This window comes from Rhincodon typus, chromosome 40 (assembly GCF_021869965.1).
Source record: "Rhincodon typus isolate 14 chromosome 40, sRhiTyp1.1, whole genome shotgun sequence".
In the NCBI taxonomy this organism is placed as follows: Eukaryota; Metazoa; Chordata; class Chondrichthyes; order Orectolobiformes; family Rhincodontidae; genus Rhincodon; species Rhincodon typus.
In genome coordinates this window covers 8,153,137-8,178,397 of record NC_063371.1, presented here as the reverse complement: position 1 = coordinate 8,178,397, position 25,261 = coordinate 8,153,137, and the positions used below count along the sequence as shown (strand labels likewise).

General features: G+C 40.2%; 1 protein-coding gene across 4 annotated transcripts in view; it reads right to left on the bottom strand.

Moving 5' to 3' along the window:
- The window catches only part of LOC109914283 (serine/threonine-protein phosphatase 2A 55 kDa regulatory subunit B alpha isoform), a 70,791-nt gene that overhangs the window by 6,868 nt on the left and 38,662 nt on the right, over positions 1–25,261 (bottom strand). For all 4 annotated transcript variants that reach the window (XM_048618448.1, XM_048618447.1, XM_020513874.2 and 1 more), the window contains 5 exons: positions 8,697–8,794; positions 6,235–6,400; positions 3,615–3,727; positions 2,540–2,717; positions 733–897 (listed from right to left, as the gene is read on the bottom strand). In XM_048618448.1, the coding sequence (XP_048474405.1) occupies positions 733–897; positions 2,540–2,699 (325 nt within the window). In that variant the 5' untranslated portion in view covers positions 2,700–2,717; positions 3,615–3,727; positions 6,235–6,400; positions 8,697–8,794. The remainder of the gene's footprint in view (positions 1–732; positions 898–2,539; positions 2,718–3,614; positions 3,728–6,234; positions 6,401–8,696; positions 8,795–25,261) is intronic.

The window sequence follows — 25,261 nt, the reverse complement described above, 5'->3', positions numbered from 1 at the left end:
GGCAAGATGGCAGTGTTTACAGGCATTTTAGTGGAATGAATCCCCATTGATCACAGAGCAGAGAAAACATCACCGTTGTCGGTAGCTTCTACTAGGGACATAGAGCTAAGGTAGGACAGACCAAAGACAAAGACGATTTGACACTTGGGACATCTTAGGGTTAAAGGGATCAAAGGGTATGAGAAGGAAACAGGAACAGGTCTGAGCTGGGTGATCAGCCATGATCATATTGAACAGGAGGATCTTTCAAGGGCTGAATAGCCTACTCCCATGTTTCCATGACAGAAAAGTATAAATTAATTGGTTTGGGAATACAAAGTAAGTGAAGCTTGGTATGATTGCAAGACTGAAGGTGACAAAACATACGACATCAAGCTCCAGCTATGTTGTATCACAGTGCAGTGGAGAAATCAAACTTGGGACCCTCAGGACAGCAAAGTTCAAGCAGAATATGCTATACACAGCCATCAAGGAGGCCTCAAGTGATGTCATATAATAGTACAAAATAACCATGCCCTTGTCAGCAAAAAACAAATTTGTTGCCTGTCGGGCCAATGAACAAGTAGTTTGATTCCAATTGTTCTTTGCAAGCTGACTGCTTAAATAATACTAGTTACCAAAAAATTATGGCTTGACGTTGCTGGCTTCCAATTTAAGTATTTCACTTTGATTGGTGCTAATGGAGTATTTACAAAATTCACTGAAGCATAAAGTTCTGAGTGGGACACTTACATTTGGCATGCTTGTCACACAAGGCAGCTGCTCGCATGTCACACAGTCGAATGGTTCCTTTGCTACTGCTGTATACAAATGTGTTGCACTGATTAGGGTGGAACTCCGCTGCTGTAATCACCTCAGTCAGCTCCTCCATGTTGGCAGGCTTGATATCTACAATATCTGAGATACAGGTCATCAAGGACAATACTGGCATTCCCAAACAGTCAAAACAGCTTCAGACTGACATCAGGAGGAAATTCTTCTCTCAAAGTGTTGGGAGCTCCTTGCAACATCGAGGTGTAGGGGCAGATTGTGGGGGCTGGGGAATCAAGGATTACAGGGAAAGGGCAGTCAAACTCTTACTCCTGCTCTTATTTCTTATGATCCTGGTGGAAGGGTTGGAAAAGGTCCTCACAACTAAAGCATTTTAAATTACAGCTCAGAAAACAAGAATTCCCTGTTTCAATGCAAATTAAAACATGCTCAAAATGCCCTCACGTTAAACATTTGTTACTGTGATGGGTCATAATGGCAATTCATAAGCATTTTTCAGCCAAAGGCCATCAACCATATCCTAGCCACCTTTGCATGTCCTTCAATCCCTTTGCATTCGTTGCTGCAGACTTGCTCCTTTCCAGCTGTCACTAACATCCATTAAGAATTCACATCTGAAGTGACAGGCATTTACATTTCCAACTAAACACATTTGAGTTTCAAATGTTTGTCTGTGAAGGCTGACCTCTCTTCTCAATGTAAAACACCAAGCAGAACAAAAGGATAGCCTTCGTCAACTGGGTGCAGCTTAATTTCATGGCCTGCTACCGCGATAATCAAGTCTTATCGAGGCACAAGTAGTAAACTTCCTTCCAACTACATTTCTGAAACTGACATTGCCCTGTATTCACAAAAGCCTGACTCATTCAGTGGCTGTCCATCCCAAGACATGTCGACTTGTATTGTTATTCATCCTTCAGAGCTCAACCTTCAAGTCAACACCCACAAATAGATCACTCCGCAATGACTACAATTGACTCTATTATCAAACGAAATGCATTGTCACACAGCATGTGCCATTGTTCTGCCTGTTGTGGCTTGATCAGGCAGGCTGCTGCTATGTAATATGCTACACTAAAAAGCAATAGTACTCAGTCTATGACTCATATGAGTTGCCTGACTTGACTGAACTGTTTTGCCAGTGCAGAGAAAATGGAAAACTTCGTTTCAGGTCCAGAATAATGACTAATTTTTCAAAAAAACCAAACTGTAGATTGCAGTTATGTGGCAAAGTCAGCCAAGTAGATGGTGAGCAATGTTTTTTGGGTGAGCAAAATGTAACATTATAATTTTCTGCCCATATGACAATTCTTTCATTTGTCCTCAAAATATTAATTCCTACTGCAATCAAATTCCCGAGGTTTCAAAACAATTGTGCTTCTCCAACCATACACAATCATTCATAACTATTTGCACACTTGTAGCAAACTCAATCAGCAGCGAATATGCTCAACCAACAATCCTACAGAGGGATGGCTGGACAGTCAGAAAATTCTCCCCTCTCGAATTCCACCCCTCCACCTTATCACCCCACCTGACCGACAGACCAAGTAGAAGTGCCATATCATCAACTATCTCAAACCAAGCTTAGAACTGAGTGCAAGACAGTTATGGTCTGCACAGTTCAATTCAATTTGCATATACAAACCATTTTTGGAAATAAGGTGCAGAACAATACTTTGTACCTTACACAAGGTCAGCTCTGCATTCATGCTGCCAAAAATATCCTTGATTTAAAATCAATTCAAGTGCACATTAGTAAGGATACTAAAACTTCTGTCTGTGATTTCTAAATGCCACAGGTTAATCCTAAGGTCATCCGCTGATAAGTAAGTTTCATAGTCACTATTGACTGAAATAGAGTTTATGTGGTATGTATGTGCATTAGCAAATATCCTTCGCGGGCTTGCTTCAACCATTAAATCCATTGGTTTGAATACGGGAACCTAAAAGAGCAGAAACAAATGTTAAACTCTGACCAATAAGGAAACAGACAGAAATGAGCAAGACATGTTACTCTAAAGCAATTCTTCTCCAACTTTTATTCGAGGAGGAAAAACAGCCAAGGTCTTCCATCAGATAACTTTTCAAATAAGTATCAGCAACATAAAAGTAAACAAATACTGGCCACATCAGAAATCTGGTTTTAGATTATGAAGGCCTTCTACAAAAAAAAAAAGAGGGGGGAAGGAAATCCTACTTTTGGTGAACTACGAGTGAAAGGTCATTTGTTTACAATCTCACACTTTCTGTACACAATTAACCACTCAGGTGTGGAATCATTTGTCACAGGCATCACTGACCTAAGACAGTGGATAAACATAGGGGACAGGGCAGTTTTGAACTGCACAAATGAAAAATTGGTTCAGAAACTAGGGTCTGCCTCTTTCTGTAAAGTGAACTACAAAAAACGAAGTGAGAATGAAACTCTAAATACAGACAACTACAAATCCAAAAACAAACCATGAGGCAATTCTCAAAAGCACCACATATAGACAACAGAGAAGTGCTTTTTGACTGTGAGCTATCAGAACATCAAAAACCTGCAGAACATAATGGATTTCTTTTTTAAGCTGGAGTAAAGACATGCTAAAATTTAAAGTTTTTAGTGTTCTGACTGCCTGTGACAGGAGCGACTGGTTTTACTGATTAGTAACAAATTGCACATGATTGACTTATGGGTTTCCAGATCAACGGTATGAACGTTTGCTTTCTCTCAAAAGAAAGGCCATTATTTAGTTTGAACCTCACCCATCTTTATCACAAGCACAACATGCATATGATTCTTGTTGTGTGCAAAATACATTTGTTAAAACTCAAAATACAGTTTGTACAGTGCTCACCTTAAGTGTAGTGACTGTGGCAGGGTCCCTGTATCTACCATCCTCTTCTTTCAAGTTATAACCCTCTGGCCGTTTGTCTCTTTCACTAATTTTCCACAACTTTATTGTTTTGTCTAGAAAACAAAGTTGAATTCCATCACAAAGTGCCCAAGTGACTTATGTTTGGTTGACTCAAAATCAAAGTGGGATATTTTAACATTTATCCATTTGTGAAAATCAGTCTGCTTATTTTTTGGGCAAGTGCACAAATTAAATCATTGGTGGCATGAAGCCCATACAGCAAGATGGACATCCTAAATTATTTGATAAACTTATTTAAATTCTTTTCTTAGAATGAACTATTGTGATATTTTAAAATGGCTGCAATAGAACACAGAATGTGCAAGTTGATTGCTTCCAGCAATTAGCAGAGCCAAAGCAATTTCATTGTTCCTTGCACTGTATGAACATTACAGTCTAGCCAACACAAAGCATCAGGAGAGATGTCTATCTCAGCCACTATGGAATGAATAAGACCGTCGAAACCCATGTGGCTTGACAGGATGCAAATGGCTCCACTGTTAACGACAAAACACACTGCATTCTGAGAAGAAACATAAAACCACCTCATTATCTGCTTGCCTTAAACCAAAGCCTCAGTGACATGACTGGACGTCATTTGTTTCAATTGGCTTTAATGAAACAGCTTTACTGTTGTTCGCAACACGCAAACATTAGGCACCTATAAGCTGAAGTTAATACGAACAAAGTCCGATTCTGAAAAGAAAGCTGTTTTTACAACGTGAAGTGAACTACTTCACAGCTTACAACTACACCTTCCTCAGCAACTCAATAGGTGTCTGAGCTGCAACAAAGACTTGTCCAGAGCCAACTTCATGAAGTGCAACAGGACAGTGCCTGACTGATTCCTCAAATGACATTAACGGATACTACAATCAGTCCAAATAGTCCCACCTGCCCGTGCTTGGCCCATTTCTCTCCAAACATTTCTTATTCATATACTTACCAGATGTCTTTTAAACACAGTAACACTACCTGCATCCACCACTTCCTCGCAAAGTTCATTCCGCACACGTACCCATGTAAAAAAAATTGTCCCTCATGTCTTTTGTAATTCTTTGCCCTCTCACCTTAAAAATATGTCCCCAGACTTGAAATTCCTCCATCCTCAGGAAAAGGCACTTGCCATCATGATTTTATGATCTCATGATTTTGTAAACCTGTCTACGGTTACTCCTCAAACTCCTGTGCTCACAAGTCCCAACCTACCGAGACTCCCTGGATAACTCAAACCCACCATTCCCGACGACATTCTGGTAAATCTCCTCTGAACCTTCTTCACCTTATTAATTTCCTTCCTTTAACAGGACAACCAGAACTGCACAACGTACACGAGAAGAGGCCTCACCAATGTTCTGTATAACCTCAACATAACGTCCCAATTCCTATACTCAATGGTCTGAGCAATGAAGGCAAGCATGCTAAATGCCTTCTTAACCACCCTATCTACATGTGATGCAAAGTTCCAAGAATTACGTACTGGAACCCCTAGATCTCTCTGTTCTACAGTATCACCCAAGATTCTTCTTCTAATTGGATAACTTGCTGTACCAAGTTCTGCTGTTGACTTGTTTTGCTGTTAGATTAATTTACAATTTTCTCTCAGTGAAGTTTGTGGTGTGGCATTATTGACGATTCAATCGGTTCTTTCATCCTCTACATTTATTAGAGTTCTGGCAACCTCAAGTCCTGCCTCATCCTTGTTACAATTGGGGTTAGCTATCTGTTTAAAAACAATGCTTTTTCTACCATTAACCCACTTACTGCAGGATATTACTCACACAGGCAAACTGAATTGCCCATCTGTCATGAGGCAGCAGGCTATAGAGGAATTATTTTCTCTCTCCCAGGAAATAGATTGTTTATGCCCCTTCTTCCCTCGGGTGGTTAAATTCATATGATGTTTTTAATTTTTTTGGAACACTTTATGGGATAAAGAGTTGACGATTCTTTAAAATCAATGAAGTTACTCAAGCTGTGGTGAAGTGTATATCAAACCAGGTTAAAATTCAGGTGCAACATTGTAGACTAACTTAGCACTAAGAAACAAATAACATTTCCAATGACTGATGAAATTCACAAAGTAAACATCTTTTTGATAAACATCAAAGACGAAATTCACAAAGTAAACGTCTTTTTGATAAACATCAAACTGTTCAGATTAATGATGTGGAATTGTGTGGACAGATATTTCTAAATTCAACAAAGTTCAACAACTGTATTTTTTTTGATGCATTGTTAAATACGTTTGTACCTTATGCCAGACTTTAAGAGATACCTGCAACAATTTTAATAAACTGGCTACATTATACATTTCAGAAGCCTGTTGAACAATTGCATCATTTTGCAGATGGTTTTGCCAACGTATTCCAAGGAGTCACAATCTGCAGGGGTGACCTGGCAGCAGTGGAGGTGGGATGGTAGTGCATAGTAGCAGAGGATTCAGTGCAGTGCAGGGAAGGTGACAGAGTTCATTTACTGACCAAAAATTGTAGAACAGCAATGCTTGTGCAATCATTCAAAAATAAAAGGATGAAAAACCGGCAAACAATGAACTTACCATTTGTCGAGAGCAGGAACTGTGCAGCATTTTGTTGGGGTAACCATCTTATTTTATTGATCTTTTCCTCAATTTCTAAACTTTTCAAATAGTCGAACTCAGGCTCATGGCTCTGAAACGTACTGTAAACATTATATTCACCTCTGCAATGAGGCTGACTTTTGTTCTGAAACAAATAACAGAATGACAACAATATTATTCAAACTACGATTTGAAGCAACTAGGATGGGAAAATCATACAAAATAATTGGTTACAGAAATTGGTTTGATTTTGTTGGGAGCTCTTCTACGCTCGATTTGCCAACAGATATTCACAGCACCTGTGATTCAGGTGGTTTTGGATCTCACAGTACAGCTGAATGATCAACAGGCTATCCTGAACAACACTTCTTCGCAAAAAAAAACCATGTACTGCAGTGCTACTGTGAAATTCTACGTGTCATTTTTGATACGCGTTCACAGAACAGCCAAGAGTTTTCATTAGCTGAAAAAAAAGCGCTTCAACATCAAGTGAAAGTTATCAGCAGTCCTACTGAGACTCTGATCAGAACTTTTTTTTCTGTCCTACATTAGGAAATAGAACTCTGATTCTAAATCCAATCTATGCACACTTCACACGTGTGAAAACATGTCCTGTGTTCACAATGCCACTTTGGAGGTATTAGAGACTTCCAAGCAGCATGAAACATTAGAACTATCCTGCTGCCTCCTGGCATAGTCTGACACAAGAGCTGAACAATAAACAAATTGAAGCTCCACTTAGTGAACTAAGAATTTACATGCTTACATCATCACTCATACACTGCCGTACCAAGATTTGCAACAAGTAGCTTTTTGTACTTCCAAAAGCAAAGCGCGGTGGTCAGTGGGGACACGAATGATTCTATTTCCATTCATTTGTCTGACATCTCCTAATTCACAACTTGAATTTAACTGCCCCTTGCCAAACATGATTAATGTAGGGTCCATCTGGATCCAGATACATTGCAATCAACACATCAAGAAACATGGGAACAGCAACATAAATTCCTTTTACAACACAGACAAATGAAGCAATTCAACAGCTCAACTTTATTTCCAATTAAAGGGAGAGGAGACTAAATAATAGTGTAGCTAATGAGATTACCACTCATTTGCACGTACAAAACATGTTTCACTTGCGCAGTGATACAAACTGCATGACATTTGGGTGAAAAAAAAAATCCATAGATGAGACAAGTACAGCAGTTCCATCTGTGGATGCACTCTCATTATCACTTCAGTTTCACACCCACTCATGAGGACAAAATTAACTTCCAATTTTGTTGAAACAATCGGGTGAAATTGCATGGAACATGTTGGAAATTAGCCTTCACAATTTACTTTTCCAGGTGAATCAATATGGATGAAATACCGAGGGAAATAATGTTGGACAATTTTGTCATCTGCCAGTAAACTGGTCAAGCAAAAACAAACTTGGGAAGCACAAACCAGTTCTACAGGATATACAGTTTTACCTTTCTTAGCAATATACAAGAAGCACAAGGAGGAAGTCCTGACTGTAACTAGTGATGGCAGGCAAACTAGAGCAGAGAAGTCAATTGTTGGCATTCAGCAAGATAGCTATCATTGAAAATGACCCAATGCAAGACAAGGAAGCAAGTAATAATTTGGAAACACCTAATGAGGTGGGAGGGAATGAGGCAAGATAAACAAAACAAAAACTTAAAGACAACATTAGCCCACTACAAATTGATAGATGAGCAAAAAAAAAAGCAACCAGCTTCAAATCACAGTAACAGGAACAGACCATGGTGGTTTATTTCCAGTCTAAAAGGTACAACGTACATTTAACTTGCACAGAATCTTGCTCAGGCCACACTTAACATACACCTGCTCTTGATATTGCCAAGATGTAACAGCAATTAATTTAGTCCAAAAACATTCATAAGGATAATCCGGGAATTAAAATAACAGTGCTTTTCGGAAGGCTTGAACAACTTAAGGCACTTCCCTCTCGATCAAAGAACTTGTGGTGATCTAATCAGGGTCTCTCTATTTATCAAGTTCAATGGAGCCAGACAAATTCAGAATTTGGATTTCAGAAGTGATCTCTTTCATCAGAGTGCTGACAAGGTGGAAGGCAGTGACACATGGAGGAGTTGGTCGTGGTTAACATCCATGCATGTAGGGTAAACAAGGTAGGTACACAAGCAAGAAAAGCTTCCACAAGTTATCGGTCCTAGATGAATTGAGCATGGCAAGTGACATGCAGAACATAAAACCCTGGTCTAACACTTAATCTATGCTTAATCTAAACATAATTTTCCCTCCTGTGTATTGTTCCCAACATACCAAAATAAGCAGGGTAACAATACTGGATCACTGGGTTGTTACCAATACTCCACTAGAGCCCGTCTGACACCAGCAAAATGCACACAAGTCCACAACACTTGCATATGTACGGCAGAGATAACACTCACCTCTTGCTCCTGCTGGAATATGACAACTCTACCCCCCTTGTCCCCAGTTGCGAGTAGTTCTCCAGAGTGGTTGAATTCTACCGTGGAAATAATATCAGCTGTGAAGAACAAAAAATTTAAAACTCATTGGAATCAAAGCAGTTATTTCAACTTCAGCAAAACAAAATGCATGAAAATTGTTTCTCCATTCGAGTACCATACAACACAAATAAATGTAGTTTCGACAAACACGTCACATCAAAAAAATGACGCTCTGAAACACACTTGTCCGTAACCTTGTTCTGCAAATCTTCAGCATGATTTTGTTTGGAACCCGTGATCTTGATTTATTGAAGGAGACATAAACATAGTTCCACCTATATTTGTTTGGAATACCATTATTACTGTGTTTACAATATAACAATACATATAATGTGCAATACCCTAACTGACAATCTAATTTGAGTCATTCTCAGGTTATCTTTTCAAGGCACAGGGAGTAGTGCATAGCTGTCACAAACACAGACCAACTTGCACTTCAGATCTTCCACATACTGAAGATCTTTTTATAGAAAAGGGTGTCATCAACTCCAAATAAACTCCAATCAACAGACCTTTTGTTTCAATCTTGGCTCTGTCATTGAATTTTGCCTCAGAAGGTCATAAATTCAACACTACATTGGAGTTGTGTGTCACAAAACGTTCCATTGAGATAGTCATCAAACGGGGAAATTATCAGCCAAGGACCAGTCTGTATTTTTTTTTACAAAAAGGTAAACATGAAACAGTGCTTCAGGATCTTCCAAGTATCTTCAATTGTACCTAGAAAGTATCCTTGAACCAACGATTGCTCTATCAGATTTTTCAAGTGTATTTGAGGGGCTTTGCCACACACAACTTTCATCTTAGCCATATTAACACAAGGACCTAAATTTCAGAAATACAGCATCAAATTGTGAAACACTTCCAGACTTGGAGACCTTATGACAATCACTACCGGAACGCAATCACTTTCTGGAACATCACAGGACATACAAACAACAGATTTAATTTTTCAGCTGCACTGTGTCAGGACTCCAAGCCAAAGACACAAAAAGAATGACTTCAGCACACTTGTACACAAAGTAAAACGCCATCATCAGGCAAATGGAGACAAAGAAGGAGTCTCAATCGGAATCTAGGCAAGCTTTCCAGTTACATATGACAGCTTCAAGTGCTAAAAAAGGCTTGGGCCCTTCAGAAGCATCCATTACATTCGCATTAATTTTAACAATGGACAGATTGAGACTTTTCCATCACCTTGTAACTTATCATTCAGATTTATACTGGTAAACACGCATGTTCAGGTATCAAATGCAGAGATCAAACTGCAAGGAAGCAGAAGCAAAATCCTAGGCAAGTGTACGGATGAAGCACAAAATATGTTGTTTGACCTTGCGACAGGGCCGAAAGCAAGCACAGCAATTCCCTGTCCATCCTGAGCCTTGAATCTTTTCCTGCCCATCTTGCATTATGTAATAGGGGATACAGTCAGTATTCAATCCAAGCAAGTTCGTCATCCAAGTCAGAGTTATATAGCACAGAACAAGCCTTTCGGCACAATTCGTCCATACTGATGGAGTTTCCTCGATTCTCTATGTCTGGCAGCATCTCTGAGAGAAAGAAACAGACTTAACTTTTCAACTGTAGTATGACTTCTTCGAAAGAGTGTTGAATCCCAATACCCAAGACCAGAATTTGAAGCAGACATTTGTTAACACCAGCGGAGGCATTGCCAGGTAACCCAAGAACTCAGACAAAGAAACCTTCAAAAGACAGAATCTCATCTGCAGCAAAATTAAATCAAATGTCACTACCCACAGCTAATGCCACCCACTTAAACTATTTTTGTTATTACGTAACACAGCTCAATCATTTTTCTGTCAGATCAGAGGAAATACCTCCACTCATAGGGGAAATCAACAATTCTCACCCCTTCATTATCATCATTTGGGCTTATAAAGAACTAAGGAGCAACCATGACAACTGAAAACAGTGAACTCAGCTTTCAAAGTACTTTTCATCCCGATATTCACCTTTTTGCTGCTGATCTTCAGGTCTAAGAATAGCACATCAACTTGTTTCCACACATTCCCACAAATATATCGCTGACACACAGCTAATTCCGAGTTTCATTCCTCTAAAGTGTTTGGGAAGCCGATGAAGACCTCAAACTACTCCAATTTCCTTCTGGTATCTGAACTAATTATCAATGCTGCCCTCATCCAAAAATGAAACCAAGACATAGAACATTTCTTGCAAACAAATTCTACCTTGGTATTTTCACCTTGGCTTCAGCTAGCTTTGGAGTGAATACTTTGAAAACTATCCTATTTCAATACAAGGCACCGACAAACTTTTCAGTTTCCAGATAATGCAAGAGTCCTTGATAACTAAACATATGTCACACAGCAGATGGTAGCCCCTGGCAACTCCGCACATGTTATGAAGCAAGTTCCTTCGCAGTGTGGGATGTGAATTCTGCACTCTATCATATTCTTTTTCTAGTTGTTCAGAAAGAACTTGTCCAACGGATTACGGTAGAAAAAAACTGCAGGTGCTGGAATCCAAGGTAGACAAATAGGAGCTTAGAAGAACACAGCAAGCCAGGCAAGCATCTGGTGGAAAGGACAAGTCAACGTTTCGGGTATTACCCTTCTTCAGGACTGCGGTGGTCCATTACCCTGACCCATCACTGCAAGGTTATCCTAACAGTCAAAATCCAAGTTCATCAACGTACGATTGCTGTTGCCTGTTTAAAACCACTTGGTTCCTGAAAAACTTGAAAACGTGTCATTTCAGATCTAGTCTTGTCCTGTAAATTGTTTTTCCGTATGGAAGGCCAAAAAAAAAAGCACCTACAAGTTCAGGTCTTCAAAGAATAATAGTATTGCATTTTTAAAAATCTAAGATATCTATTAAAGTAAACAAACTAATCATGTAGGTCACTGCTACTTGAGCCACCCATTTGGGTGCACCTATTATCAGACAACAATTGGCAACTCATTTTGAACTATTCTGATTCTCAGGTCCGTTCTGCTGCGATGTCAATTAAGACTGGCAGAAGGTGCATCATTCTTTACAGCTCTTGAACTTGAGGCACCATGGGACGTATCATTGCATTTGCACAGCTCTTCAGAATTGCAATCTCTCTTCAGATTCATGCTCAAAGCGGATCATTCGCAGCTCAATATTACAAGCACAGCTTTACATTCTAATTCCTGCAGCATTCAGAATCCAACCACACTGATTGTAAACCAGTTTCAGTGAACAATATAGTAACCAAGAGTTAAGTCAAGACACAAACCTTACAATGTTTCTGAGATCCTGGTCATCACAAAGGTATTTCTTACAAGTCTGAAACCTCATTCCTGTACAACATTTCAGGACATGAATGTATCAAGCAATCTGCTAACTCAAACTGATTAATACCAAAAAGGTACTCGTCCCCCAACTCAGATTTTAGATTAAATTTTGAGGAAAAAAAAAAGAAAGAGATTAGCAAACTGAAATACTTATGACCTCCACCAACAGCCAACCTTCATGACAACCACACCCCACTGCTATTTTTAAGTGCAGAGAGAAATCCATCATCAGCAGAGATTGTTTGTAAAAGCTGAATCTCACACACTAATGAAAAGCACCCCTCCTGGTTCAGAATCATAATCCACACAAATCTGCTCACCATGTTGTTGCAAAATCAGAGACCGGATTAAAACTAGATACATTTCTTGAATATTATTCGCCAACAAGTCTGGGCGATATTACCTAGGCCAAAATTTCTTTCATCATCCCAACAGAACCACAACAAATGTAGCCTAAATGTCAAATTAAAAACAAAATTGACCTTGGTCTTGGGAACAGCAATTTTGCTCAAATACTAAATATGCTGCTTGAATTTTTACATACACAAAATTTCTGTGCAATGTTCCACGCAGTCGCTGTAACACGTGACACAAACAAGCACTTCCCAGTGTTTATTAACATGGAACTATGTATAGAACATATACTTGACTTAATTGCTGCAAACATACATTGAAAGGCAATGACTGAATGGTGAAGTCCCTTTGCACACCAAAATCAGATCTGAAATTTCAATACAAATTTAAGAATTTGAACTTAACTTGCGTCATGTACTTGACACAACTTTTAACACTTCTATAGCAATGAACTGCTTGAGTAGGACTATCATCCTCTTCCTGTGGCTGTGAACTATGCTAGTGTCCATTATAAATCACAGGAGGCCATGGCCTAGTGGTGCTATCATTGGGCTGTTAATCCACAGACCCAACTCGTGTTCCAGGGACCCAGATTCAAATCCTACCACCACAGTTGGTGGCATTTGAGAGGTGAAGGGAAATCCTGAATTAACAGTCTAATGATAACTATGAGTCCATTGTCATGTGCGAGGAAAAACCCATTTGGATCATTAATGTCCTTTAAGGGAAGGAAACTGCCATCTTTACCTGGTCAGGCATCCAAGTGACTCCATAGCACAGCAATATGGTTGACGCTTGCAGTTAGGGATAGCTGATGAATGCTGGGCTGGCCAGTGATGCCCTCATCATGAACTAATACTGACAGACTAATATATATCAGGCTGATAATGATGTGATTGGACATAGCCAGCATGCACTGACAAATCAAAAATTCGGTTTGATGAATGGGAGATTTTTTGAAGATGTTACAAAAAAGTTGATAAACACCAGTCTATGCAGCTAGATTACTTGCTTTTCAGAAGCCCTTTGATTAAGTCCCCAACAGTGGGGTGGTTGGTTGTAAAATGTTAAGCGTGTGGGATAGAAGGTAATGTGCTGGATGAATTCATAATTGGCTAACAGCCAGAAAACAGCAAGTGAAAATAAATGGATCCTTTTCACTGTAGCAGGCTGTGTCTAATAGGGGTACCGCAAATATCAGTACTGGAGCCAAAGGTGTTCACAATATTTCCAATGATTTGGAATTAGGGACCAAATGTTATATTTCCAAATTTGCATATGATACAATGCTAAGTGGGACTGAGTTCCAAAGAAGATCCATTCTGGATTTGCATTATTAACTCTGGCTGCTCTCCGTAGATGCTGCCTGATCATGTGAAATTTTTCCAGCACTTGACGTTTTTCATCATAAAAATGTATGCGATGACAATGACGTAAAGTGGCTTCAAGTGAATTTGGATAGGCTTTGTGAATGGCAAAGAACATGGCAGAAGGAATTTAATACATAAAAAAGTGAGAGATTATCCACTTAAGTAGATGGAACAGATGTGCAAATTATCTCACCCAAGATAGGTGGTTGGCAAGTTTAGATGTACCCAGAGACCTAGGTGTACTGATCATCAAAATCCCTGAAAGCTAACATACATGTGTGGCAAGCAAATGGGAAGACAAAGAGAGAAAGAGCATTCACTGCAACAGGATTTTATAGTTCAGGATGAAACGAGTCTTGTTTCAATTGTTCACCAATTTGGTTAGACTGCACCTAGAATAACCACTGAACTACTCTAAATCTACGCTCATCCCACTTTCCAGCACTTAGCTAATAGCAGTGAATAGTGTGACATTTGAAATCCTCATCAACGTTCTTTTTAAAACATTCTGAGATTTCACACCTCAACTACCCTCTCACACAGGGCAATACAGATTCTTGAAATGAGATTTGGTTTTCCCTCAAATCCCCTCTACGGCTCCTGCTTTTCATGTGAAAATTCTGCCTTCTTGATGGAATACTTGAACAAAGGGAAACAGCACTCCAACATCTTGCAAGAGCACCGAAGTTATATGCCACAACTGATAAGGGCACCTGTCCCATATGCCTTCTTAACTACCCTATTAAACTGACATGCTGCCTTAGGGGATTGTGTTTCCCACATGGGAGGTTGTCAAAAAGGCCATGCTAAAATCTTACCAACTACACAAACTGTACTACCATCATGTACACACCTGCTGACCCCCTCTGACAATGCCATGCTGACTATTCCTGACCAATGCTTACCTTTTCAAGTAGATTTTCTCCAATATAGTTTCCCACCAATGATGTCAAAGTCACTGGTCTGTAATTTCAGAGTTTATCACTACCACCCCTCTTCAAAAGTATAACATTAACTGTTCTCCAATCCCCTGGCACCTCCCTTGAGGCCAGCAAGGACTCCTTATCTTGGCAAAGATCTTGTGTTTGACAGTGTGCAACAATGCTTCATTACAGTCGCACCTGGCATAGTGGAACTGTCTTATGAAGAGATTCAGCAGACTGAGACTGTATGAGAGATTCCAAGAATGGAGAGGTGACCCTGTTGAAACTTACGGACCATTTAAAGGGATAGTCTGGGTAGATGCTGGTGGAATGTTTCCCTGATGGGTGAGTGCAGAACCAAGGAATCTACGTTAAAAATAAGAGGGTTATCTCTTCATGTCCAAAATGAGCAGACTTCCGTTTGCCAGGACGGCTGTAAACCTTTGGAATTCCCAACCACAGACGGTTGTGCAAGATCAATCAGAGTACTTTTGAAAGACAGCTTCATAGATTTCAGATTACTCGTGGCTTTTGTAGCGATGGGGACTGGAGTAGGTAGAATGCATTCATGTGTATGATCAGCCATGGTGTACTGACTGGTAGGTGTTTTTGCACAATTCTGCTCCTAAACCTCAGGATGCAGTCTTCTCCAATTCAAAGTCTATCAGTGGGCAACTGAGACCAAGTGTTTAGTTCAGTTATGGCAACTGCACTCGGATTTGGTGACAAGCTCAAACACAGATGCTCCGAGTTCATACACGAGTCAGCGCTGTTAAAAACTGTACCATCATCAGGTACAGGTCTACAGCTCATCGGCAAGTAACACTCTACCGTCATTTGTTGGCATTTCTTGCCCAATGCCTAATCAGGATTGAAATGATTTCATGGTATCATAGAATCCCTACAGTGTGGAAGCAGGCCATTCCGTCTTTCATCACTAACAGCCTTCCTCAAATGTTTAATCCCATTACTTGTTTCTCAATCCCCTAGCACCTCCACTGTGGCCAGCGATGAATCCTTATCATGGGAAAGATGGAGTGCAACGAAGGTTTACTGGAGTAGTTCTGTCTAACAGGATGCAGGATTCCTCCTTCATGTATGAAGAGAACCCAGATATGTTTTGGTTTCGAGGCTATTTGCTTACCAATATTCATTCAAGTCCATAAAGTATTGCATGCAAAACACAGCAGGTCAGCAAGTGAGGACAAGGCCATCTGTAAATATTATGGATACGAACCTATGAAAGGCAAAGCAACGATCTTGAAGCAATTGTGTTTCACCATTTTATGGTATTTATTCAACCTGAAACCACATTCTCTGGTTAAGCCATTCCAAGAACACTTACCAGACTCCAAGTTTGAGAAAAAAAACTGAAATTATACCCCTGGACTCCTTTCCACAGTTCTAAGTGTACACGGTACTGAATTATAACATGCACGCAGCCTTGAGCTCAACTGAAAACCTCACTTAACGACCACACAGAATTGACAAGTGCTAAGTACACAGGTCATTATCTTCTCACCTATTTTAAAGCATGAAAAGTGCCAAGAATTAAATTGACATTTCAAGTTTCAGCCATCAAAAGTTAAAGCATAGCAGCCTTCCCTGAAAAGCAATTATTGGTACATTTACTGAAACAACGTTTGTTGATCATGCAATACAGGCATCCCCTTCACATCAAGCTCCAGTGACCATGAGCTGTCCAGTGTTAAATCATTCAACCACGAACTAGTGGAATGTATTCAAAAGCAATCTGCCCAAAACCACAAACATACATCATCGACACAATATATTAAGAAAAGAATTGTGTTTAATCAGTGACTCACCAAAAACCAAAATCCCATACCTTGGTCATAGGATGCAGTGGACATCAAGGTATTTAGGCCAGACAAAGAAGGCTTAATTGATTGGGAGAAATTACAGGGGAAGCATTTCATCGCCCACAGTACGCAAATATGTTTGTGGATTCTCATTTGTTCACTCGACAACCCAAAACAAAAACGATGTTTTAAGGCCACTCAATTCTTTTGCACAGTTTGAATTAACAGCAAGGCTCAGTCCCTTGCCCTGCAAAGACAAAACGCAAGAAGTCTAAGAACCAATAAAACAGCAGCCGTCTCCCTTTTACCTCTATTGCCAAGTGTGCTATTTTTACAGTAATCCCTAAGCTGGAGGAGTGTCAAAAAAGAAAAAAAAACAGCTAACCGTGCTGTCAAGCATTTTTGCTTCACAACACAGAATTCAGCTGTCTGCTTCTGCAACATGTCTTCAAACAGGGGGATGTTCAAAATATTTGAAAAAAAAGACAATCCAAAATTCAACACCACTTACACAACTGTTAACCTTTAACAGCACCAATCAGCGAAAACATGCATGAGAGCTGTGCTCTGCAAGGTTAACAATGACGTCAGCTCCATTCCTAGACCAGCGACTGCCTGCACAACCATAACACTCCCATCTGCACCAATATCAAAACTGGCTCATATCTGGTTTGGGTCAGAATTGCAAAAACGAAACAAAGTAGGTTGCATTTTTTTTTCATCAATTCACTTAAATTGGTGTTAACTGCTTTTTGTGATTAAGTTAGCACCTCACTGCTATGACGACAGTATGGCTGTAAGAGGTGCTTTTTGTCCTTTGTTTTTGTGAAGAAAGGTTGAGATGGAGTTACTGAGCAGTCTGCTCCAATGCTAATCAAGTAAACAGCTTGTGAGGCTTTGTGTTTTTTCCACCAACTTGGAACAATATAAGCAGGCTGAATGGGTGGGGTCAAGCTCCCAAAGAACAAGGGATTTTAGCTTTTAGCATTAACTTTCTGCAGATGCTGGGGTCTTAAAGCTGAGGAAGCTCTTATTTTTCTATCTGTAACAGCTAAAAGCTGGGGTTCTCTCCCTGTTGCTAGAATTGCATTTACAACTATTTTAGTGAATTTGCCTTTGTCAATGTGTGTTTAAAGGGATGCTACAATCATGGAACCATTCATCAGTCGTAATTATGATATTATTTTGTTAAGCATTTCAATAGAGGAACAGTTTAGCCAATTCTCCCATTGTCTGTATTTTAACTGTAGTGTAAAAATGAAGTGTGTTTTGCTTTAAGTCAATTGTTTAATCACTCGAATTGAATCTGGAACGCAATGCTGTAAAATTACCTTTGAATTAAGAAAAATTTACGGTCTTGGGTATCTTTTAAACATATTTTAAGGGGGGGTGGTCTGGTCCATATCATTGCAAGTATGATACTTCTTTGACATCAGAAAAATGTCAACTTCCCAAAATCTAATTAAAACTCAAGCTGACCTTGGGAAAAAAAAGATTTAAATTGCTTCATGATCACTGACTGTTCATTTACGTTGAAGGATTTCAAAGCTAATCCATTTTTACAAATTTGCTTCTGAATAAAAGGCACTATGCTTCACCTTCTCACCGACTTTCAGTACTTAGAAATTAACAAAGCCCACTTGCTCCAATTTATTTTTAAGACTTAAAGTCACATACAAATGGCTTCAATGAGCATTTTTTTTCCTTCAGCATTATTACTTTAATGGAGGGGCAAGGATACTCAGTATTGTGACTTCTACTTCAGCACAGTTGTGCGCTTGGGCTCACGCAACATCCAAACTGCCACAGTGAAGTCTAACCACCTCCATCACTCTCCTACCCTTCCCATGATGCTTCTCACAGACTGCTCCCCTTATGAACCATTCTGCCTAAGCATTTCCCTCCCAGAAAGCCCCAATCAATGCCTTGTTCCTGACTCCTGGTTGTAGACTGTTTTGCTTCCTCACTCTTCCAGCTGACTGCAACAACCGAGGCAACAGAACAACAAACAATACGTGATGGGGAGCTTGATTTGATGTTTTCAAAACTATTTTAAGTTCCTTCATAAACAAAGAGAAGAATTTAGAAAAGAAGAAAACTTCAACCGACAGGACTAAATGTTTTAATGTTCTCAACTGCCAAGAATGGTCTAAGAAAACCTAATGACACCTTTTATAATCAGCTGCAATCGAGTAAAATCAGATCAATCTAAACTGCTTCACTTTAAGTTGCACTTACTGGGAACAGAAACAACACAGGGCAACAAACTACTGCATCTCACATTTTCAACGGAATCTACAATATATTCTAAACATCTTGTGCACAACTTCTGAAGCAGCCTGCACAGTTAGCAGTGACAGTTAGTACAAGGGCAGAACTGCAGACTTCACAGGCAAGAATTTGCCTCCAAGCAAACACACCAGAACCAGCAAATAACACTTTGATACATCTCAATAAAAACTGAATACAGAAACTTATCGGGCTTTTGTCGTGCAGTGGTAGCATTCCGACCTATGGGCCAGAAGATGAGGATGCAAGTCTCACATGCCCCAGACATGGTACATGTCTAATGATGGATTTCAAATTGTAACCAGCAATGCCGCACAAGGAATAACCAGCTCAATGATGCACGGTTTGGGTATGGCTAGGGCCACTTAGCTACTAGCCTCATTACAATGCTCAGCTAAATATTGTTGGGAAACACCACGACGTGCAAGTACTCATTGAACCCACACACCATTCTGACTGGGTATTTGCTTGCTGTTCCTTCCTTATTGCCGAATCAACATCCTGCAAGTCAGTCCTGACAGCACCAAACAAGTCCCTACATCTTCTGGACTTCAGCAGTTCAAGAGGACAGGTCACTAACACCACCTATAATATATACACAGACAGCTAACTGAGCAGAACCAATTAATGTTTCGACTATTTAGCACGTCTCACCAGGTCCCAAGGTATTCCTTTTTTCCACTGTTGGAAAATGGGCACTTAATTTCTTCCCCAATCTGCATTCTATCTGGAGTGTGCGGACATCAAGTATGTGTATGAGCATGCACGCGTTAAAGTTCAAATGTATTTTATGATCTCACTGAGTACAATAAAAGTCATGCAGGAATACAAGGAGGAGGAGAGAGAATGGCAGACATTCCACGAGCTGATGCACACATGACGGGCCAAATGGCTGCCCTCTGTTATAAACATGCCGTGAAATTAAGTGGCAGTTTTGGTCTTCCATTCTTCAATTCCTACCACATGATCAACCAACAAAACTGTACCATAGTTTAACTGAAACATGGCTGCAGATGACATGGATTGGGATCCGAAACTTCAACAATAAAAGGAACATTTGAAGAAGGACAAGGAAGCTGTGGGGATGGGACAGTTCAGGAAAAGCTGGGGAGGGAAGTTTAGTGTTGTTGATGAGGGTAGGTCAGCTATGTTACTTTTCAATGAAATGGAATTTTTGTCAGTCTGATGAGACTTGCCTGAAACAGTGATAATGCCAAAGGATCTTGGCAGGTCATGTGAAAATGATATTTCCTCCTCGGGGACACTGAAGTACGAGGGAGTCTTTGTTTAAAAAGACAAATTGGGTGGTCACCCGTTTAAATTAGAGCCTTGCATTTTCTCCCCTTACTCCTTAATCTTTGGAACGTCCTTCCTGAAAAAGTGGAGGCAGAATTCACGAATATTTTTAAAGAACAGATATGAATGTTTCTATGAAACAAGAGGGTAGTTGGTTATCAGTGGCAGCTGCAAAAATGAATTCAACTGTTGAATTGCGTCAGCCATGATCTTACTCTGAAGTGGAGCATGCTCAAAGGGCTGAATGGATTGCTGCCTCTGCTCAGAGCATTTCCTCCAAGATCAATCTCAAAATCAGTGCTTATAAAACTAACACCTACTGCATTATTCTGAATACATTCTAGAATGATTTACTGTTATTATGTGACAATTGTACACTTCACTTCTGATCCTTTTTGGCAATTATTCATGTGTTTTTTTTCTCCCAATGCTTTAATCCTTTTCTCTTATGTGAAGGCACAGGCTTTTCCCTGTGGATGCTCTGTTATCTCATGCAAATGAACATTAATGTTCAGGTTAAACAGAACATTTACATGAAAGCAAGGTGTCTAAGGCACACAGCACATTGCCAGCAATCCAATATTTTAGGTGTCTTGATTTTGCCTTTCCTAGCCCAGTGAAACTTTTGACAAATATGGTGCCCACCATCAGCCAATGCATCCAATTGTACATCAAACATTCTCAGTGTTCACGTTAGTCTCACATACTTAATTATCTGAATCATGAATGGTGTTGATAAGGGAGAAGATTACAGTCTCAAGAAGGGTACTTTACCCAGCCACTCCCCACAAGATGGGAACAATAGCGAACAATAAATTGAAATGCGAGTAGCCAATTTCTTTCTGCTTCAAGTTAACAGGTATAGGAGTCCGGCAATAAAGATGTTGCAGACTTTTTTTTTAATAAAAACAGCAGCCACGTTCTTCCTGAATCAGGTGGCTCCACAGACTTCCAAAAGTTACAGAGTTTGAAAGGCCACATAGCATTTCTGCAACTATTATCAACTCTAACAGGAAGTGACTCAAAAATGGCATCTCTATTCTGGTAGAGAAATTGTTAACATTTGATTTTCATTGTTGAGAGAAATTAGCACTCAAGAACATATGGAATAATGACAAACTGCCCCTCTAAAATTCCACACGCATTTTTGACATCAGCTGCCAGATATTTATATTAACAGCGAGGGTTAAGGTGATCTGAAATAATGATACTTGGCAGCCAATTTGAACTGAAGGAAGAGAGTACAAAGACTTATTGACATTGACATTTTCATTGTATTATTTTCCTGAAAATAATATGCAAGCTGATACCCCCAACCATTTGAATAGGTTCAATGCAATCATCACGAACTGGTGGCAATAATTTAAACTTTCCAACTATTTGGAAATAAGCCATTTTTCTAATATGTTGCAACACCTACACAGCAGCAGTGATAATCTCAGTTCATTGCAGTAGCAGCAAAATCCACCAAGCACTTTGTCTACAATGAGCTATGACAATATTCATCTCAAGCTTTCAGAGCACTGCTCCTTCGTCAGGTGAAGTGCAGAGAAGCACATAGGCACAGAATTTATAGCAGAAACATCAAAAGATCATATGAATGGTGTGAGTGTAGTGTCGACAGGTTGAATAATAAGACTCTGCAGGTGATCAAAAGTGTCAAACAGTATGAGCAAAGTGTCAACAGCTGCACAGCAAGTGAAGGGGTCATTTACAATCTAATTAGCTGAGGCAGAGAGATAATTCTCCAGAGTGGAGAACCTACACCACGTTCTTTGCTGCCTTCAACATCCATTGATGACGACAAACATCTTGCCATGATGCTCACTACACCTCCACTGTTTTCCCTCAAACAACCGCCACGTGGGAACACCACCCACCACGTCCACAGCAGATACTTACGTGACTCAGCCAATGTTGTCTAATTCATAGGCTGCAGGCAAGCATGCCCTGAGGCATGGTATATTGGCGAGACCATGCAGATGCTAAGACAGATGAATGGACATCATGCAACAATGGCCAGACAGCAATGTTCCCTCCCAGTCAGGGAACACTTCAGCAGTCAAGGACATTCAGCTTTCAATCTTGGGGTAAGCGTCCTCCAAGGCGGCCTTGGAGGTATACAACAACGCAGAATCGCCAAGCAGAAAGTCATAGCCAAGTTGTGTAACCACGAAGACAGCCTCAATTGTTATCTTAGATTCATGTCACGCTACATGTGACCGCCACCGCACTGTTCTCTATCTGTAAAAATCTTCCTTACTATCCTGTTTTGACACCCTCATCTTGATAACTTGTTATGATCTCTCCACCTTAAATTAGTTTCTGCAGTTTTGGGTCATTTGTTGCTTTGGTTAGACCCTCAGCAAGTCACTCACACCTACCATGTTATTCCAGCCATTAAGTTTCTCTCCAACAGCAGCTTATTTTTCATTTGTTTGTAATTATCTTTCTACCTCAATTAATCGGGTTATACATCATACCTTCACTTGCTATTCAGCCGTTGATGCTTTACCCACACCATCTGAGACTTTTGATCACTCGCAGAAACTTATTATTCAACTTGTCGACACTCTACTCACGCCACACGTATGACCTTTTGATCTCTCTGCTATAAATTCTGTGCCTATGTGTCTCTTTGCACTTCACCTGATGAAGGAGCAGTGCTATGAAAGCTTGTGATTTCAAATCAACCTGTTGGACTATAACCTGGTGTTCTGCAACTTCTGACCTTCTCCAACCCAGTCCAAAACCGGCACGTTCACATTATCTCAACAGAGCATCCTCTGCTGTAAATCCATACTGGACTGCAAGACCAGCAGGGAAGACATTACAAGGGAGGTTTGGGACAAGCAAAGAAGAGGGAAAACAGTTATGCAGTTTAAAACATGCAGTGATCATCAAATATACCTCAGCATATGGCATAAACATGATGGTTGATCTGAAAAGTACCAAATGACTCTCCATTAATCAAGCAGGTAAAACTCAAAGGCATTCAGGTCTGCAGCAACTCAAAACAATGTACCTACCTCTTAATTATATTGCAGCATTTCCCTGTAATAGTCACACACACAACACGAATACATAAGTATCCTACCAACTTCTTGTAGTAAGGTCTTTGAGAAGTTAGTAAAATTAGATCAGATGGGATTCAGGGGGAGCTTGCCAACTGGCGACAAAATTGGCTTGACATACAAAACAGTGTGTGGTGGAAGGTTCTTTTTTGGACTGAGAGACCAGCGATGCTCTGCAGAAATTGGTGATGAGTCCACTCGCTTGTCACTATTTATAAGCTATTTGGATGAGGGTTTTAGAGGCATGCTCACTAAGATTGCAGATGGCACCAAAACTGGTGGTTTAGTCAACAGTCAAAAAGGTTAACTAAGATTACAAAGGGATCTTGATCAAGTGGGCCAATGGGCTAATGAGTGGCCGATTGAGTTTAAATTGGATAAATATGAAATATTGCATTTTGGGGAGGCAAAAAAAAGGGCAGAACTTGTACAGCTCATGAAAAGGCCCTGGATAGTTTTGTCAAACAGAGACCGAGGAGTTCAGGTACATACTTATTTCAATGTTGTATCACAGGTAGATAGGGTGGTAAAGGCAGTATTTAGCACGCTTGCCTTCATTGCTCAGACCTCTGAATATTGGAGCTGGGATGTCACGTTGAGGTTGTACAGGATGTTGGTAAGGCCACCTGTGGAGTACTGTGTACAGTTCTAGTCACTCTACAATAAAAAGAACATTATTCAATTGGAGACAGCTCAGAAAAGATTGAAGGATGTTACCGGGACTGGAGGGTTTCAGTTACAGAGGTTGGTTGGGCTGGCACTTCTTTAACTGGAGAGGAGGTGGTTGAGGGGTGACTTCTTTGAGGTTTGTAAAATCATGAGGGACAAAGATAAGGTGAAGAGCAAAGGTCTTTTCCCCAGGGTATGGGAATTTCCAAACTAGAGGGCATAATTTCAAGGTCAGAGGAGAAAAATTTAAGTAGACCTGAGGGGCAACTTTTTACACAAAGGCTGGCTCACATATGGAGTGAACTGCCCAAGGAAGTGGCAGATGCATTTAACAGACATTTGGACAGGTTCATTAATAGGCAAGTTTTAGAGGGACATGGGCCAAACACAGCCAAGTGGGGCTAGTTTACTTTGGGAAACTTAGTCAGCATGGATGGGTCGGACCGAAGGGTTTGTTTCAGTGCTGCATATCTTTATAACTACATCCTTGGCAGCCATCAGCACCCACCAGACCCCTCAATTTTTTTTTGGAATGGTGTCATTCTAAGAAGGCAGCAGTTAGTAGCAACTGCTGAATCCTAGCACATCTCAGCTTCTTTTCTTGCAATGAATTTCAGATATTAACTCAAGGGACTTCACAATGGAAATCCTGACCCATCTCTTGCAGATTATCATGGTTAGTTTGGCGGGGCACCTTTCGCTGTTATAAAACTCATCATTAGCTTCTAAATTATCAGCCCAATGGCATGAAAGATGAACAAGCTACCTGATGTAGTTGCAGAGTGGAACATCCTGTCGAGAACCACGAAACTAAGACCTAAACATGTTAGGAACAAAAACGAAGTTGCTGGAAAAGCTCAGCGGGTCTGGCAGCATCTGTGAAGGAAAAAACAGAATTAAACGTTTCGGGTCTGATGACTCTTCCTCAGAGCATCTGAGGCCTGGTTAAAAGGATGTAGAGTTAAACATCAGACGAGACTGAAACACCAGGGCTCCCAGTCTTTATCATGACACAGCCACTGATATGTCATGTCAGCTTGTTTCACTGAAGTACACAACTGAGTTTGCCCAAAATGCTATTTGCCTGAAACTGCAGCCAACATACTGCTGCAACACCATGGCTCTCCTGTGCCTGATATATCAAAAATTACTTTGCTCATCCCCTCCAGAAAGAACACGTTAAGTTGTTTTTCACACAAGCCTGGCACCTGTGATCCAATGTGGGGGGAAATGGTTTGGCTTTCTCTGACAGCTGCTCACACAATCAAGGAATAGGTTGTGATGTGTGGGAAGACTTGAGAGCTGAGTAATAATTGCATGAGTGGGAGAATCAAAGAAGCATTAAAAATTAGACACTCGTTGGGCTATATTCGAATTCTGAAGAACC